General features: G+C 42.2%; 1 protein-coding gene and 1 long non-coding RNA gene across 3 annotated transcripts in view; one reads left to right on the top strand and one right to left on the bottom strand.

Annotated features, from left to right (window-relative positions):
* SGK1 (serum/glucocorticoid regulated kinase 1) overlaps positions 1-16,879 on the top strand; it is a 123,679-nt gene that overhangs the window by 58,643 nt on the left and 48,157 nt on the right. For both annotated transcript variants that reach the window (XM_068149871.1, XM_068149861.1), the window contains exon 2: positions 2,797-3,012. In XM_068149871.1, the coding sequence (XP_068005972.1) occupies positions 2,797-3,012 (216 nt within the window). The remainder of the gene's footprint in view (positions 1-2,796; positions 3,013-16,879) is intronic.
* The window catches only part of LOC137446873 (uncharacterized), a 59,328-nt gene that overhangs the window by 703 nt on the left and 41,746 nt on the right, over positions 1-16,879 (bottom strand). The window lies entirely within an intron of this gene.

The following is a 16,879-nucleotide window of genomic DNA, read 5'->3' as shown; positions in this document are numbered from 1 at the left end:
GTTTAAAAAGGACACAATGAAGCAATTTAATCCTCTCAGAAAAAACATTAAACATTATGCTTCCCATAATAAAACCACACTGGAAAATCAAGCATGTTTTTTTGACCAGAAATATAATTATTCTTTTCAACATACCAGATTCTGGAATTAGATCAAGGCACACAACCATTAATTTACTTGGTAATAGTAGTGTATTTAATTATGTGTTTAACAATCATAGAATCAATTATGCTTGGCAAATGTGAGTGTGTTTAAAACCTGCTGGAGTCAAAAGATCAGTTTCAAAATATGTTTACTGAAATGAAATCTGAAGAAAATAACCCTTCCCCCCCTGTGACTTCAACTCATTAGCCTGAGGCTCAAGAAGAAAAAAAGGTCAGGATAGGAAAAAGGATGAGCCAACAATCTCTCTGCACTAGTATGGAGCTTAGGAATGCACTCGCAGAACTGCACTAGTAAGGAACTTAGGCTGCACTTGCAGCCCAGAAAGCCAATCACATCCCGGGCTGCATCAAGAGAAGCACAGCCAGAAGGTCGAGGGAGGCGATTCTCCCCCTCTACTCCACTCTAGTGAGACCCCACCTGCAGTACTGCATCTACTTCTGGAGCCTCTATTACAGGAAGGATCTGGACATGCTGGAACATGACAGGAGAAGGGCCACAAGGATGATTAGAGGGCTGGAGCACCTCTCCTATGATGGCACACTGAGAGAGTTGGGGCTATTCAGTCTGAAGAAGAGAAGTCTCCAAGGAGACCTAATTGTGGCCTTCCAGTATCTGAAGGGGGCCTAAAAGAAAGCTGGGGAGGGACTTTTTAGGATGTCAGGTAATGACAGGACTAGGGGAAATGGAAAAAAAGTAGAAATGGGTAGATTCAGATTGGATGTTAGGAAGAAGTTTTTCACCATAAGGGTGGTGAGACACTGGAACAGGTTGCCCAGGAAAGCGGTGGGAGCTCCATCCCTGGAGATTTTGAAGACCAGGCTGAGTGTGACTCCAAGCAACCTGATCTAGTGTGAGGTGTCCCTGTACATGGCAGGGAGGTTGGAAGTAGATGATCCTTGAGGTCCCTTCCAAACCTAACAATTCTATGATTCTAATTATAACAGCAGAGAGGTTCAGTAAAACACATACAGTGGTTTTAACATCCAGGAAAAATGATTCCCTAGAACTTTAACCACTTGTGTTTCAATTCTGCAGAATTACTTACAAAAGCATGCAGACATGGCACCTGCCAGCTACAGCATCAACTATAGGGAGCAAAAGCGGGGCTGACACTGTAGGGATGCTGCAGAGCGTGGAAGGAGGAGCTAACATCATCCACCCTAAATGAGGTTTATAAAAAAATGGAAGTGAGGAATGCAGTGGGAAGTGCCTATTTGCCCATAGAAGGACATCTATTTGCTTGGTTTACACAGAGAGGAAAGCGCAGTTTCCGTAGCCTGGAGATTTCCATCAGGTCAGCGCAGCAGGGCAATTGCAGGTGTATAACTCATAGAGGAGTCACCAGCAGAAGGCTGGTTAGACATGTTTCATTCTGTTTGTTTATCATATGTGATCCTGGTAACCGGTTGCTGCAACACAGACCTCCACTGTTAATCAAACACTTGGCATGACTAATGTAACATTAAATGTTTATTTTCCTGATGCAAAGCATCCTCTGATGGCAAATATAATTTCCTAATGAAGCATGGCAATGCTGAGGACAAGCGCTTTTTCTGGCTTTTTCCTGCAGAAGCAGAAGCAGACAAGCACTGTGTACCCTGATGTGAATGCCTTGCAGCCCTTCGCCACTCCCCTGCACAGATAGGAGATTCAGCTCACAGAGCAAAGAGGTTGCCTCCTGTCAGTAGCAGGCTGGTTGGGCTGTCAGCTCTGGCTGTCTCAGCCCTTTATTCTCTGGGCTGGTGAAACCTATCCTGATCCTTCCCTATCTATCACAATCAGATGAGAGAGTTTTGGTCAGAGTGAGTGCAAAAATAGCACAGCTCATAAGGTGATCTCATCACAGTACGAAATGACTTGGAAAAAATGTTCTGAAAGGTCTCTGACTCCTCATTTACCTTATTAGAAAATCCAATACTTTCAGTTCACACAGCAGAAAACAGGCTGTCACAGAATTGAAAGGCAGAGCAAACAAAGTGCACACAGATGACATTGTGCCCTGGGAGCGCAGCATATTATGCTCATAAATAGTCCTTCCTACTGTAGTGCACTGAGTCCTAGCTGAGAAGGTGCAGAGACAAGGAGAAAGCCGGGGAAGGCAGGCAGGAGGCAAGTCAACATGAGAAACTGACTCTTGAAAGTGGTGATGGGAGTCACAGAAAAGGCTAAGATAGTGTATGGAGTTGGAGAAGAAATAAAAGATATTGCTGTTGAGAAAGGACTGCAGAAAGCTTATGGCATTACAATTGGTATACTTGCAAAAACAGCTTCTTTCTCTCCACAGGGAGAATTGAGCTCTTTAGGCTGGGGTGCTTGCTTTGTGTAGTTGTCTTACTCTTCTTAGCAGTCTATTGTGTATATATTTACAGCTTTATAAAGACTGAATTTTGTGTTGTAGCTAAACAGATCAGTAAATTCTTCCCAGCATAAAGACCCTGGCTGTGGTGCGTGTTCACACATGAACCCTGACATGGCCTAGTACGTTCTCCTATAGAAAAATGATCCTGACTCGGTATGGTACCTGATTACTTTCCTCAATCGGTGCCTTTATCTGCATCAGAAACCCTGTGGCACTATGCTAGGTGCTGCCATAAAGCAAAGAGAGTCCATAACCTTTTTCTGTGTTGGCAGGTACGAAGGTGGATTAAGAGCCCAATGGTCAGCGTTGAAAAGCACCCACACACCAACCTCAAATACCCGGGGTCCACTGTGATGCATTTACCTCCAGCGGATTCAGAGCTAGACCCTCCTCTGTGCCAAACCTGCCTGAGCGACCACCCTTTCCAGCGAGGGATCACTCCTCAGGAGGCTGAGTCCTGCTCCTGGGAGAGCCAGAGAAGCACCAAAGTAAGCCACTCTTTCCTTCCCCCTAACTTTGCTTACGTGTTTCACACTGCTAAATGGGTCTGTATGTAGGAGGCTGCTTCCCTTGGAGAGAGGCATTCTCCAAAATCCATAACTCTGTGGACCTAGGCTATTGTGCACATCTGGACTCTGCTTCCTACCTTGAGCTTTGAGACCCATGGACTTCATGAGAAACGAAGGGTTCTTCATTAAAATGCTGCAATGTAGTCTTGTAGTATTTGAACAGATTAGTAGTAACACTAAGTAGTATGTCTGTGTTTCACAGAAACTGAGATGCAGAGAGGTGACATTGTCCTTCCAAAATAATTTAAAGAAGTAGGAATCAGATCCTGGGCTGCATCAGGAGAAGTGTGGCTAGCAGGTCGAGGGAGGTGATCCTCCCCCTCTACTCAGCCCTGGTGACACCCCACCTGGAGTATTGTGTCCAGTTCTAGAGCCCCTATTACAAGAAGGATGTGGAGGTGCTGGAACGGGTCCAGAGAAGGGCCACAAGGATGATCAGAGGGCTGGAGCACCTCTCCTATGAGGACAGACTGAAGGAGTTGGGGCTGTTCAGTCGGCAGAAGAGAAGGCTTCGAGGTGACCTAATTGTGGCCTTCCAGTATCTGAAGGGGGCCTACAGGAAGGCTGGGGAAGGACTTCCCAGGATCTCAGGTAGTGATAGAACTAGGGGGAATGGAATGAAGCTGGAGGTGGGGAGATTCAGGCTAGATGTGAGGAGGAGGTTCTTCACCATGAGAGTGGTGAGACCCTGGAATGGGTTGTCCAGGGAGGTGGTCGAGGCCCCGTCCCTGGAGGTGTTTAAGCCCAGGCTGGACGAGTCTCTGTCCAGCCTGATGTAGTGTGGGGTGTCCCTGCCCATGGCAGGGTGGTTGGAACTAGATGATCCTTGTGGTCCCTTCCAACCCTGAATGAAACTGTGAAACTATGAAACTATGACTCTATTATTTTTGGCCTTCTGTCCCACAGCTACAAGACCACCCTTCTTCCATCCTTAAGCTGCACCTAGCTTTCTCTTTAGAAATAAGAATTTGGCTTAAGGAGTTTTCCTGATCAGGGGGTGAACAATTCAGTGGGTCTTTCAAGCAGAAGAAACCTTGGTTTGCCTCGAGGCATGCCAGTGTATTATGAACAACATAATTCTGAGTGTAGTGCTGGGCAGCTGCACACAGAGTGGAAGGCAGCAAAACTGCCAGGGTGGAGATTAAAGGGTCAAGGTGGGGCTTTTCTGAGGCAGATTTTGGACCTTTCATTTATCGTTCAGATGCACATGACACCTACGGAGAAAAGGTGAACACAGAAAGAAAGTTTTGCTCTGAGACAGATGGTCAGAGTCCAACAAGATGACATTTAACAAATCCAAGTGCCGGGTGCTGCACTTTGGCCCCAATAACCCCATGCAGAGCTACAGGCTGGGGTCAGAGTGGATGGAGAGCTGCCAAACAGAAAGCGACCTGGGGGTGCTGATTGACAGCTGACTGAACACGAGCCAGCAGTGTGCCCAGGTGGCCAAGAAGGCCAATGGCATCCTGGCATGTATCAAGAATAATGTGGCCAGGAGGAGCAGGGAAGTCATTGTGCCCCTATACTCAGCAGTGGTTAGGCCACACCTTGAGTCCTGTGTCCAGTTCTGGGCCCCTCAGTTGAGGAAGGACATTGAGACTCTTGAATGTGTCCAGAGAAGGGCAACAAGGCTGGTGAGAGGCCTTGAGCACAAGCCCTATGAGGAGAGGCTGAGGGAGCTGGGATTGTTTAGCCTGGAGAAGAGGAGGCTCAGGGGAGACCTTATTGCTGTCTACAACTACCTGAAAGGTGGTTGTAGCCAGGAAGGGGTTGTTCTCTTCTCCCAGGCAACCAGCACCAGAACAAGAGGACACAGTCTCAAGCTGAACCAGGGGAAAGTTTAGGCTAGAGGTGAGGAGAAAGTTCTTCACAGAGGGAGATGTTAGCCATTGGAATGGGCTGCCCAGGGAGGTGGTGGAGTCACCATCCTTGGAGGCGATCAAGAGGGGATTAGACAAGGCACTTGGTGCCATGGTTTAGTCATGAGGTCTGTGGTGTGAGGTTGGACTTGACGATCTTTGAGGTCCCTTCCAACCTTGGTGATTCTGTGATTCGGTGATTTGGTGATCCCTGACAGAACTGTCTCTGCCTTGAAATGGTGCACACACAAGAAAAGGGAGAGAGTTGTAGGAACATAAAAGCAAACAAATAAGACTCTTTCCAAGTACAAAGCAGAGCAAATGTGACAAGGCATTTGTCAGAGCCTCAGCACAGAGCTCACAGCAGAAACATTTCTTCATGCTACATCTGCTGCATTTTTAAACAGGGTAATTCAAACACCAAATGAAAATTGAAGTCCTGTGCACTTCAGAAACCCAGCAAAGGCATTTTGATGAAACATTTGCACAGGCAGAGGGGCTAATTACTCCTCCATTTTACTTCATTAAGAAGATTAACTTTGCTCAGGCTGAAGCGTTAAAAAATGAAAGCAGCGAAGATGGAGGATTCTGCAAATCCTTTGCCTTGCCGTAAATCACATGTACTCCTGCACAGCTGTAGGGCCTCACACTGATTTCCATTAGGTTTTACATGCATATGGGATAGATTTGGCTGAACACAGATCCCACCAGACCTCTCTCTCTGTCTCCTTACTGCAGGCAGCAGAGAGGCTGCTTACTCAGCAGCTGGAGTCTGCAGCAAGAGAGAAATTTTGCATGCTGCTTTTAAAGAGTGTTGTCTGGCGAAAGACTCCTTGGATAAAGCTACCCTGCACAGGGAGTCTTTTAAGTAAGTTAAAGCAGAAGAGTCTGTGATGTGATTAAAGGTAAGGTCACTGCCTCTTTTCCTACAATGAAACCAGGCAGGAGGATTTTAATAAGAAAGGCTGAAGGAGTTCCATGTCTGACCTTTTCCAGGTTTAAAGAGAATTTCTGGGTGAGATTCCGTTGAGGGGTTACAAATGGCACAAGGCAGTTAAATGTGAAATAACTCCCTTCACTTTAAACCAATGAACTTGAACAGAGACAGTCCATATTCCAAGGAGAAGAGAACGTGGTCTATGTTAAATCAGCAGGGAGCCTGGACTGTGCCAGTGGACTCTCCTGGCTAATTCTTGCCTCTTTTCCACCATTGCTCTTCCTTTCTGCCTTTCAATATTGCAACCAGGTGCTAGTACAGTGATTACAGTTCTTTTGTGTTATGCCCATTACCAACACATGCAAGGGTCCTACTGACTCTGTCCTTTTGCTCAAGGACAAATTAATTCAAAAAGAAATCAGCTGTGAAATATTATTAAAGGCTTATTGTAGGTATAAGCTTTCTCTGACACATTTCAGGCTATTCTGATCTGTTTGAAAAAGGCCTTTTAAAAACCAACCTGATTAAACCATGTTACCCGAGGGAACTCTTGTCTGTATTCCTATTCTTATTTCTAACACAAAACCAGGGAAAGAAATCATTACTGCTTGTTTACTGTGATGGTAATTATGCAGTGGAGTCTTAAAAAAAATCGATGTAATGTAAATAAGATTATATTGAAACTGAAAGTATTTCAAATGATGAGGGAGTTTTTCTTATTATATGCTTCCATTTCCACTTCCACAGGCTTTTCTATTAAGGCATGTGTCAGATGGAGTTTATAAATGATTACTGATGTAACCTCTACTCAGTGTCCTCTAGTGTTTGTGTGATAGTATATTCTCTCTGTATTTGTATAGCATTTTTTTCCACATTGTATGCAGTGGGCTAGACAATTTCCCAGCACTGCCAGAAAACCAATGCTAATTTTCACAATGCTGACTTACATAGCTATATTATTGGTTTTGGTAACTTATGTGCATTAGTTACATGGAAGCTTCTACCAGTGTTAACAGCTGAAGCCCTAAGGGCTTTGGACCATTGCCAGGATAATGATTTGTAATAACCATTCCTTGCTTTTCCACGTCTGTCTACATACTTCAGGTTGCATAATGCTTACTGTCTTGATGAGCAGGGTAAATTTCCTTTCAGAATACATTGCCATTCTTTAAGATGAATAACCCATGTAAATAGAATGGTTCTGAATGAGTGGGAAAACCACCTCTTAGATGTGCTTAGAAATCTACCAAGCAGGGAAAGGGGAACATGGTGAAAAGGGCAACTAAGTTGCTGAGGGGTTTGGAACACAGGCCCTATGAGGAGAGACTGAGGGAGCTGGGGTTGCTTAGCCTGGAGAAGAGGAGACTCAGGGGTGACCTTACTGCTCTCTACAACTACCTGAAGGGGGATTGTAGACAGGCAGAGGTTGGTCTCTTCTCCCAGGCAACCAGCACCAGAACAAGAGGACACAGTCTCAGGCTGCACCAGGGGAGGTTTAGGCTGGAGGTTAGGAGGAAGTTTTACACAGAGAGAGTGATTGCCCATTGGAATGGGCTGCCCGGGGAGGTGGTGGAGTCACCACCACTGGAGGTGTTCAGGAGGAGGCTTGAAAGGGTGCTTGGTTGCATGGTTTAGTTGGTTGGGTGGTGTTGGATGATGGACACGATGATTTTGAAGGTCTCTTCCAACCTGATCTATTCTATTCTATTCTATTCTATTCTATTCTATTCTATTCTATTCTATTCTATTCTATCCTAAAATTAGCTGTGGTTTAAACCCCTCAGATGAGGGTTTACCAAGCTGGGTTATTAGAGGTAAATCATACCCACATACATTCACATACAAAAATCCTTCATATTCTACATGACCTGCAGCTCACAGTGTATTGTTGTGTCCTAGTTTCAGACCTTTCTCTAAACAGGCAAAAGATAACATACCTTGTTATTGAACTCAAATTCTTTTTTCTTTCTTTCTTTTTTTTTATTTTCTCAGAGCCAACATCTAGGTTCAAGGCTTGTTCTGTTCTTTTCTCTTTGTCTAAAAAGGCTTCCTGCTGCCCTATCTATCAACTGGCCTGTGTCCTGAAGCAACACGGACACATCTTTATGCAGCAGACCGAAGCCCTGAATGTTTAGAGCTGTCTTTTCTTTCCAAAGCTAAACAAAAACCCTGTGCTGCCCCTAGCTAAGGGACAAGTGGAAGGAAAGAGCAAACTAATGTACTTACTCCATTTGAGCAACATGACTTCAAACTGCTGGGAGCGCCTCTGTGTGTTGGGCACAGCCACTGCTGCATGACTGAGGGCTCAGGGGTGCTGAGCAGGCTACTGAGCCCCACCAGCCCCGATGAGAGATCAGTCCTCACATCAAGTGTGATCTGGTGGGTTTGGCAGAGTTTTGGTCTCTTTGCCCTCTCTTGCTGCTGCTGTGGGACTGGCAGTGGAAAAGAGATGGAGGCTGCTGAAGAAGAGGCCCCATCTTCCTTCACCCACTGCAGAGGGTAAAGGAGCACCAGGAAAGCCTTTCTTAAGGCTACAGGGAATTCAGTGTTGCCTCCTTTTTGGACAAGTCCTTTCCAGCTTATTGGAAGTTAATTACTCTCAAAGACACTTTTGGATCATATTAGATCAATAGCTGGAATATATTTTACTATTAAAAATCATTCAAAGCTCCTGTATGTGGAAGAATTCTCAGTCATATTTTGGCACTTTACCAAGTCATGCTTCAAATTTGAGTTATGTTGAAAGAAAATATATTGAAGCCAAACATTGGGCAATTATTTGAGATAGCTTTACTTCTGAAACTCTCCTATAAATAGCACATGGCTTCTAGAAACTTGCATTTGACATAGGGTAAGAATATGTTTCAGATGAAATACATTCTGTAAAGGGTTATCATAAAAATAAATGCCTTTTAATGGGCTAGGAAAATGTGGAGATGAGAAAAAGAAGTATCTGTCTAGCTCTCTGTAAAGAATTTGGTGACAGATCTGATTGGGCTTGTTATGGAAACACGGTTTTCTCATACACTTTGGATAAAAAGCCCTCCTACATTTAATGATCTGCATTGGCAATGAAGCATCATGTGATTTACACCCTGGTAAGTGCTAGTTAATACACAAACATATGCACATATACAAAAAAAGAAATGGAAATCCTGAAAGCCCAGTGTGGGACAATTAATCCAGGAACGAAAATATGTGAAAAGTGCTGCAATGAAACATAATTTGGAAAAGAAAAGTAGGTGAGGGGGGAAAGCTTGCATAACAGAATCATTCAGTAAAATCAAATCTGGAGAGGACTGTGAGAGCCTCTAATAAACCTAGGTAAATTAACAACCTGATGGCAGATTACACTTGATAAAGACAGAAACATGGTAATGCACTTTGATGGAATAATTAGAAATACTCAGAACACACTGCAGGGTCTTAAATTAACTGTGATTATTCCAGAAGGCAGCTCTGGGTGCCACAGAGAGTAGCTTACTGAAGACCTGAGCTCAGGGTAGTGCAGAAAGCCAATCCCACATCTGTCAAAGCAGATCCTCTACCCATTAATCGAGGAGTAGAGCCCTTCACTCACTGTTTTTACCTCTGCCCCTATGAAGGTATACAGGGAATGAAGGGAAATAAATATATCCACTGTGGGTGAGGACAGACCAGTGATAGCACGGCAAAAAAATGCCTGGGAGAGGACTTGCAGGCTAAGTTGTATCATTCTTTCCTGTCATTTCTATAATGAGATCCACTTTGAAGTGGTCTGTAGAAGCCTTAGTATGTAGGTTCTTTGGGAAGAAATTGCCAAGGAGCAAAGGATGGACAAAGAGGCCAGTAGTTGAATGAGACTACAGCTCAGGCTGACATTTGGTGTGAGAAACTTGGCTGTCATGTGCATGCTAGAACACATGAGGATTCAGGAAACACTTATGAAGATCATCTCAATAAGTTTTGGGTTGCTTTTTATCCATTCTTGTAACCAGGAAAAGCTTCTAGTATGAAAATAACCATATTCTTAAACTCATTCCAGAAAAAAACCCAACACGGCCTTTCATTTGCCTGCTCCATTGCAGAACTGAAAAAGTAGGGATAGGATGAGGCTCTGGCCAGCCTGGTCTAGTGTGGGGTGTCTCTGCCCATGGCAGGGGGGTTGGAACTAAATGATCCTTGTGGTCCCTTCCAACCCTGAATGATACTATGATAGGTCTGGAAAGCAAAAATGGAAAATAATTTAAAGCAAAAGCTAACATACAGCATAAATTCAGTGAGAAGATCTCATGTATGGTAAAGAACCGAACGGTATAAGCAGACTTTAAACACAAGAGATACAGGAATCTGGACCTGTTTGTCAAAGCACAATAATTACATTTATTTACAGCTGGAATTTCATATATTAATGTATAGGATGTTCTTGCCTTTACACTTGATTATTCCAGATTTCAAAGTATATTTTGCTATGCCACCCTAAGACTGGAGGATGAGGACTTATCCAACTCATTCTGGGGACTGTACCTTGTACTTATAGGAATTACACAGAGAGAGAGAACCTGTTGGACAATCCTGTTTTCAGCGCTCCATATTGTACTGACAAGGATATTTCCAACATAATCCAAAGGAAAAGGATGTTAAAAACAGTAAAGGAAATATTTGCATACTACATGTAATTCAAGAATCCACAACAATAACTTCTGCTTTTCATATACAAGTAAGCTCAGTCATCATACTCTGCTGCAGAAATGTATTATAGCACTGTCTGAAAATGAGAGTTTTAGAGAAGTGATTTAATATGAGCAATTAGAACAGAAGATATTTTACACTTCTTTCCATTCAGCAACTTCTGGCTGCAGAAAGTGTACATTTTCTGGATCATCACAAGTCAAAGTTGTAGCTTAATCCTGCAAGTTGACAGTCTCAAATGGAAAAGTCATTTTCACCAGCATAGCTTACAGCTATTTCCTAAATAGTTGTTTCTAGATGACTGCACTAAAGCTCTTTTAGCTATTGATATGAATGTGTCACTAATGGGTTTTTGATGGCATTTGGAATTGAGTACATGTGAATACATATCTCTACCCATAAGCATAGTCTTATGTATCTGCCAATAGGTGTCAGTACTTTAGGAATTTGATCATGCCCAAAGACCGGTGCTCAAATGGGATTTTATTGCAGATCCTACAGCTTTAGCAAGAGGAAAAGCAGTCTTAGACTCCTCTGTTGCTCACAATTCTTCAGCAGATGTGAGAGTCAGCTGTGAAGGCAGCACGTGAGCGAGGTGGGAACAGGCTTTGTTTCAGGGATTCAATCGAAATGCAGCACGTACTTTCATGGTTTTGTAATGGATTGATATAGGGTTATTATGGATAATATTTATTTAGACGAGTCAAAAATGTTTAGCACAAAAGCGTTTTCAAATGGAAATAGCAAAGCACAGTTTGCAAATGCACAGGCTAAAATTATGTGTAATTTCAGTGAATGCCAAGGACTGAATAGTAGACAATTGCCTGTGGGGTTTTTTACAGTCCCAACTGACAAAGTGAATGTCTGTATAGCACAGAGCATATAAATCAGTTCTGTGACTCAAAAAAAATAATGTGATACATCAATCATGAGCTTTAAAAGTATGCAGCGAGGCACTCAGTCATTTGTACATCCATCACAGGTCTGCTCAAGTGCCACACATTTGGTAAATTAATTGGACAAGTCAATATTGAAAACTGAAAACACCCTCCCCTCCTTTTTGAATGCTGGTGCAGCACTACTGAAAATAATTAAAATATCTCCTATCCTAAAGAAATTAATTTTCAAGGGTTTTCCCTGAGGGCATCTGCAGATGAAAAATTATTTATTATACTTTCCTTGCTGTTGCTGTTATGCCTGGACTGTGAAGGACAGCTCTTTCTCTATACAGTAATTTGCTTAAATTATTTTTGGTTTTAATATGCTGCTTCAACTCAGAGATCCAAAAGCCTTTGCTTACAGCCATAGAGATCAGAGAAATGTATCAGTTTCTACACTGGTAGTAACATCCAGCAAATACCCAGTACAGAGAGTGCGAGGAATTTAAACCAGACATAGTAGACTAAATTTCCCTTTAGTTCTGTCCAGCCATGCAGGACAGACAAAGCTCATTTCTGGTTAGCAAGTGGTCAGATACATAAGGTCAAGAGATGTGCTTACTAGAATGGGACAGTATTTTCTGTTTCTCCAGAATCCTGCTTCTGGTAATCTTTGGTACTTCAAGTCAAAGAGAAAGGTGAACGAAACCAGCTAGAAAGCACTTTGTTTGAAAACAAACAAACTCCAAACGAAAACCAAACAAACAAACAAAACCCAACGCATATTTTTTAATGCTGCGTTAGATTGATTTGCACTTCAAAGGTTATATTCAGCAGGGACAACTGGAATTGCTCTCCTCTAGTGGAGGTTGATTTTAATCTGTTTATTGTCCATTTTGTAATCATTGCTTCAGCTCATTGTGATGATAATTCAGTGCTTCACAGTAGATAAAGGAGTCTGTTGCATTGTGTGACAAAGTCATAAAACCAATCTGACAGGCAATTAAAACTCCTCTCTTAAAGTGTAGCAGCACTGAAGACAAAACAGCTCGCAAACACATGGATAAGATCATGTGCAGACCACTTAAGATTAGCTCTGTTAAATACCTGAGTAGGACTTAAACCCAAGCCCATCCATCAAGGGACAAATAAATGACGTGCTAACATAGCCGGGGGTCCAGGGAACAGACAAGGGGATGCAGAAGGCAGGAGTGACTGCAGAGCCATACCAGTCACTTGACTGGGGCCAGGGCCATGTTAGCAGTCCAGACTGTGCTTTTGAAGATTGGCAATAGTCTTGTGTGTCATTTCTTCCTAAAGGAATGCAAATCTAGCCCATAAGGAGATTATTTCTTCCTCAGTATAGTCTATACCCACTAGTCTGTCTACCCCAAGAAGACAAAGATATCACAAGGCTTCCCAAGTGTCTTGGTCAGTATGAGTAATGCAGTGAGTAATTCTGTTCTGACCTTAGTGTTACTGTTATAGCCACTGCATTCCTTTGTACTTCATAAATAAGTATCACTATTTTTCCTCCAGAACTTCTGGATAACCTTTTATGTAGAACTTTCTTCTTCACACAAAGAGGTTATACTTGTTTTTAGACCTCCATAGTAAAGTCATGCATTCTGTAAACCCTATTATAATGTCAGTTAATACACTGCATGCTGCTCATTTAAAGTAATTTAATGCAATCCCCAGATCCCAGGACTCCTCAGTGTCTCCTATCTTAACACAGTGTACTTGCTCTATATTCAATTACACCCTTTACATTCTGTGAAATCTTTTTCACCCTCTGAAAAGTCAGCACAGGATGTCTAGAAGTGTTTCCATAATGCACCCTCTGGATTTGAGATATGCATGATAAGTCAGCTCTTTTTTTTGTTTGTTTTTGTTTTGCTATTTGCATTAATGGAAAGATAATTATTTCCAATCAGCAGTGCAGCTGCTCAAAGAGTTTGTATGACCTATGTTGTATCAAATCTTATTGACATTACCATTAAAAAGAAAAAAAAAGATACAAAAGAGAAAAAAACCAAACTCTACTTGGACTCAAAACAGTCACACTGTTTCAAAACTATCTTGGAGCCTTATTGGCAAAGAAGGAACTGGTTTTAATATCACAGAATCACCAAGGTTGAAAGAGACCTCAAAGATCATCATGTCCAACCCGTCACCACAGACCTCATGACTATCCTTTTGGGTAAACTGGGATTTTGGAGGAAGAGAAGTATCACATTTTCCTGCTAGAGAGCTTTGTGGGGGAGGGTAATCCACCTGATATCTACAAAGTCCTGAAGTGGGAGTCAGAACCATGGGACTCCTATAGATTAGGAAGGACCAGTTTTAAGGAGCTGATAAGTAGTCCAAACCTTTCTAAGTAAGAAATTCTGAGCAATGAGCTTTCATGTAAAACACATGGGTTTTGCTTTCCTATGTAATAAAGGAATTTTTTTCACTTTGGAAAAAAGGAAAGAAAAAAACAGACGATTTACAGACAGATTAAAAAAAAAAAAAAAAAGTAAAGCAAACAGACACAAACACCCAAACCACAAAACACAAAGAAACCCCAAAAGCCATCACAATGAGGAACTTTTCAAAAGGATGTCTAGCAATAGGACAATGGAATGCTTTTAATCTGTCTAGCAAGAGTGAAATGGTTTTAAGCTGATGGAGAGTAGGTTTAGACTGGATCTTAGCTCTTCAATATAAGGGTGGTGAGACTCTGGAACAGGATGCCCAGGGAGGTTGTGGATGCCTTCTCCCTAGGGGTGTTCAAGGACAGGTTGGATGAGGCCTTGTGCAGCCAAGTCTAGCAAGATGGGGAGGTTGGAATAGATGATCTCTAAGGTTTCTCCCATGATTCTGTGACAAAGAACCTCAAACAAACTACAAATGTGGCAAAAAACAATGGACCTTTTAAGAGGGCACCTGATAACAACATCTACCTTCTGGAGTAGTCTCCATTGCCTACAGTTAAGTAGGCATTAAAAGACTCAGGAAAGTTCTCTACAGAGACAGAATTAGGTGCTACAGAATAGTCCTGAGCAAGTAAGCAGAAACCATGAAAAGGGGCCAAATGTGTTCCTTCAAACCATGATGAAGGATTAGCATGCAAAAATGATGCTCAAGAGAATGCCATAGGATCCACTCTTGCCTCTGAAAAACAAGTGAAAGAGCTGCTAAGGGTGGGTACCTCCCACATATCATTGCTGATAATGTGAAGTGGAAGTCTGAGGAAAGTAAGGACTGCAATTTAGATACGTCTTCAAATCAGGTAGGCGGGGGGAACACTTCCCCACTCCCTAAACATCTTCTAGCTACTACTCTGTAATAAACTTGTTCAGGTGAAAATGGAGGATATTATGAATGCTTCCTTTTGCAGCTGCATCGCCCATTGGAATGGGTTGCCCAAGGAGGTGGTGGAGTCACCATCATTGGAGGTTTTCAGGAGGAGACTTGATGGGGTGCTTGGTTCCATGGGTTAGTTATTTAAGTGGGTTGGATTGGTTGATGGGTTGGACGCGATGATCTTGAAGGTCTCTTCCAACCTGGTTTGGTTTATTCTAAATAAAGGTTTATTCTAAACACACACAAAACCCAGCAGCCTGCTTCATCCCTGGGTAGTTTGCCTGAACACCCTTCAGGTTAGATGATTCCTGGTCTCTATTCACTGCTGCAAGTTTTATCTCTGTTAAGGAGTTGTAGGATGAAGCAGTGTTGTAGCTGAGAGCACTGTATTCTTGAGAATAGCCAAATTTTACCATCAGGTCTGCAACTATATTTCAGGCAGCCTCATGTAAAGCAAGATGTGATTTCTCTAGATTAGAAAGACACTAAAAACAAGACCATTACAGCATTTGATGTCAGGCCTGAGGTATCAGATAAAAACGGGGATTGCTGTCCTTGAGATGCACTTCAAAAAACACAAAAAGAAAGAGCTAGCTAATGCTAACAGATTTCCCCCTCTATTGTCAGTGTACTGGTTGATGTTGTCCTGAAGCATCTAGTGCTGCTAAAGAGGTACCTGCAGAGCTACCTAGAGTTACAGGTCATAGCCTAGAAAACAGATGTCTAGAAGTTAGCATTATTGAGATAATTATGTTTAGTTTCTTAAGGGGTTCTTTTTTTTTCTGTTATCTTCCTCCCCCCACCCCATCTAGCCCACAGGGACTGAGGCTGTATTAGAGATAAAGACATTTTGGCTTTAAAAGCAGCCCTTTCATCAAAACAATTCCCTAAGCCCCAAGATACATCCATTGAAAGAAAATATAGCTGCAGACAAAGACAAATGCATGCAGAAATACAGCACAACCCTTTTTTTTTTCTACATAATAAAAGACAGCTACTGAAGGAATGGCTACTGAGGAAAAAAAAAACAAACTTGCTTTCTTTTCAAAGCACCAAAGTGAAATGAATGAAACAATGCAACTGTTCAGAAAGGCTCTGTCAAGATAAATATCGTGTATCTGAAAAGTATCTTTAAAACCTAATTAATATAACTGGAAGAATTTCAGATATCTGTGGACCTTACTTCAGTCACCAGTTGTTTTGGTCAGAATTGAAAGTCTGGATTTTTTTCTCTTTAGCATTGCCTTCATGTTGTCACACATTAGTGAAATGCTTCTGAGGTCTCAGTTCCAGCTGGCTCTGGAGGTGGCTTTCTTTTTTTAAAACCACTGTGTCAGTAAAATGTGCTCATTATATCCCTAATGTGTCAAAATAACATTTTATGTAAATATTTGCTTTGATTATGTACATTGATGATGGCTGAGTTGTTAGAAGTGACCAGAAACTGTAGGGACTTGAGCTCTTGGACAAAAATGCACTGAACTGTTCTTTAGAAGCCTTGCAGAAGCCAAAAAACACCTCTCCTGTGCCAAGAAATTATACAGGACCTTAAGTCAAGAGTCACTTGGAGTTGCTAGGGCCTCTAGAAACTCTTGCTCATTATGTTGGAATTGAAGCTCTTCAGCAGTGACCTTCAGCATTGTCAACTTTTAAAAGGAAATAATCTTTCTTGTATCATCACTTCATCACTTCTCTAGGAGCGTACAAGGCAACACTATGAAAAGGGGATATCTGTTCTAGAGTGAAGTTCTTTAGGTATAACTAGTTTTCATGGTCTTCTTTTAGTTCATATTTCCTTCAGGTAACACAGCAATTGTAGGGGCAGGGGGATTTCAGATTCTTCTGCTTTGATCAATGCAACTTTGTCCTGAAGAGGAAATTAACTGTGTCCTTCAGTGTGGTATGCTGATTTTCTTGCATGCTCCACATCCAAGAAGACTGGAGTTTTATTACATCAACTTCTGAAAGCCATGTGAACTGGAGCTGGTATAACAGTGAAGGAAACAAAGTTCTTATCATGGGTTATATGGCTGTTGACACATCACACATTCAGGATATCATTTCACACATGAACTGCAGAGTAACTTTCC

The sequence above is a fragment of the Melanerpes formicivorus genome, unplaced genomic scaffold (assembly GCF_026170545.1).
Source record: "Melanerpes formicivorus ecotype bairdi unplaced genomic scaffold, bMelFor1.0.p_v2 SCAF_2, whole genome shotgun sequence".
Taxonomy (NCBI): domain Eukaryota; kingdom Metazoa; phylum Chordata; class Aves; order Piciformes; family Picidae; genus Melanerpes; species Melanerpes formicivorus.
Note: the sequence above shows the minus strand (reverse complement) of the source record. Positions and strands in the feature narration are given on the sequence as shown.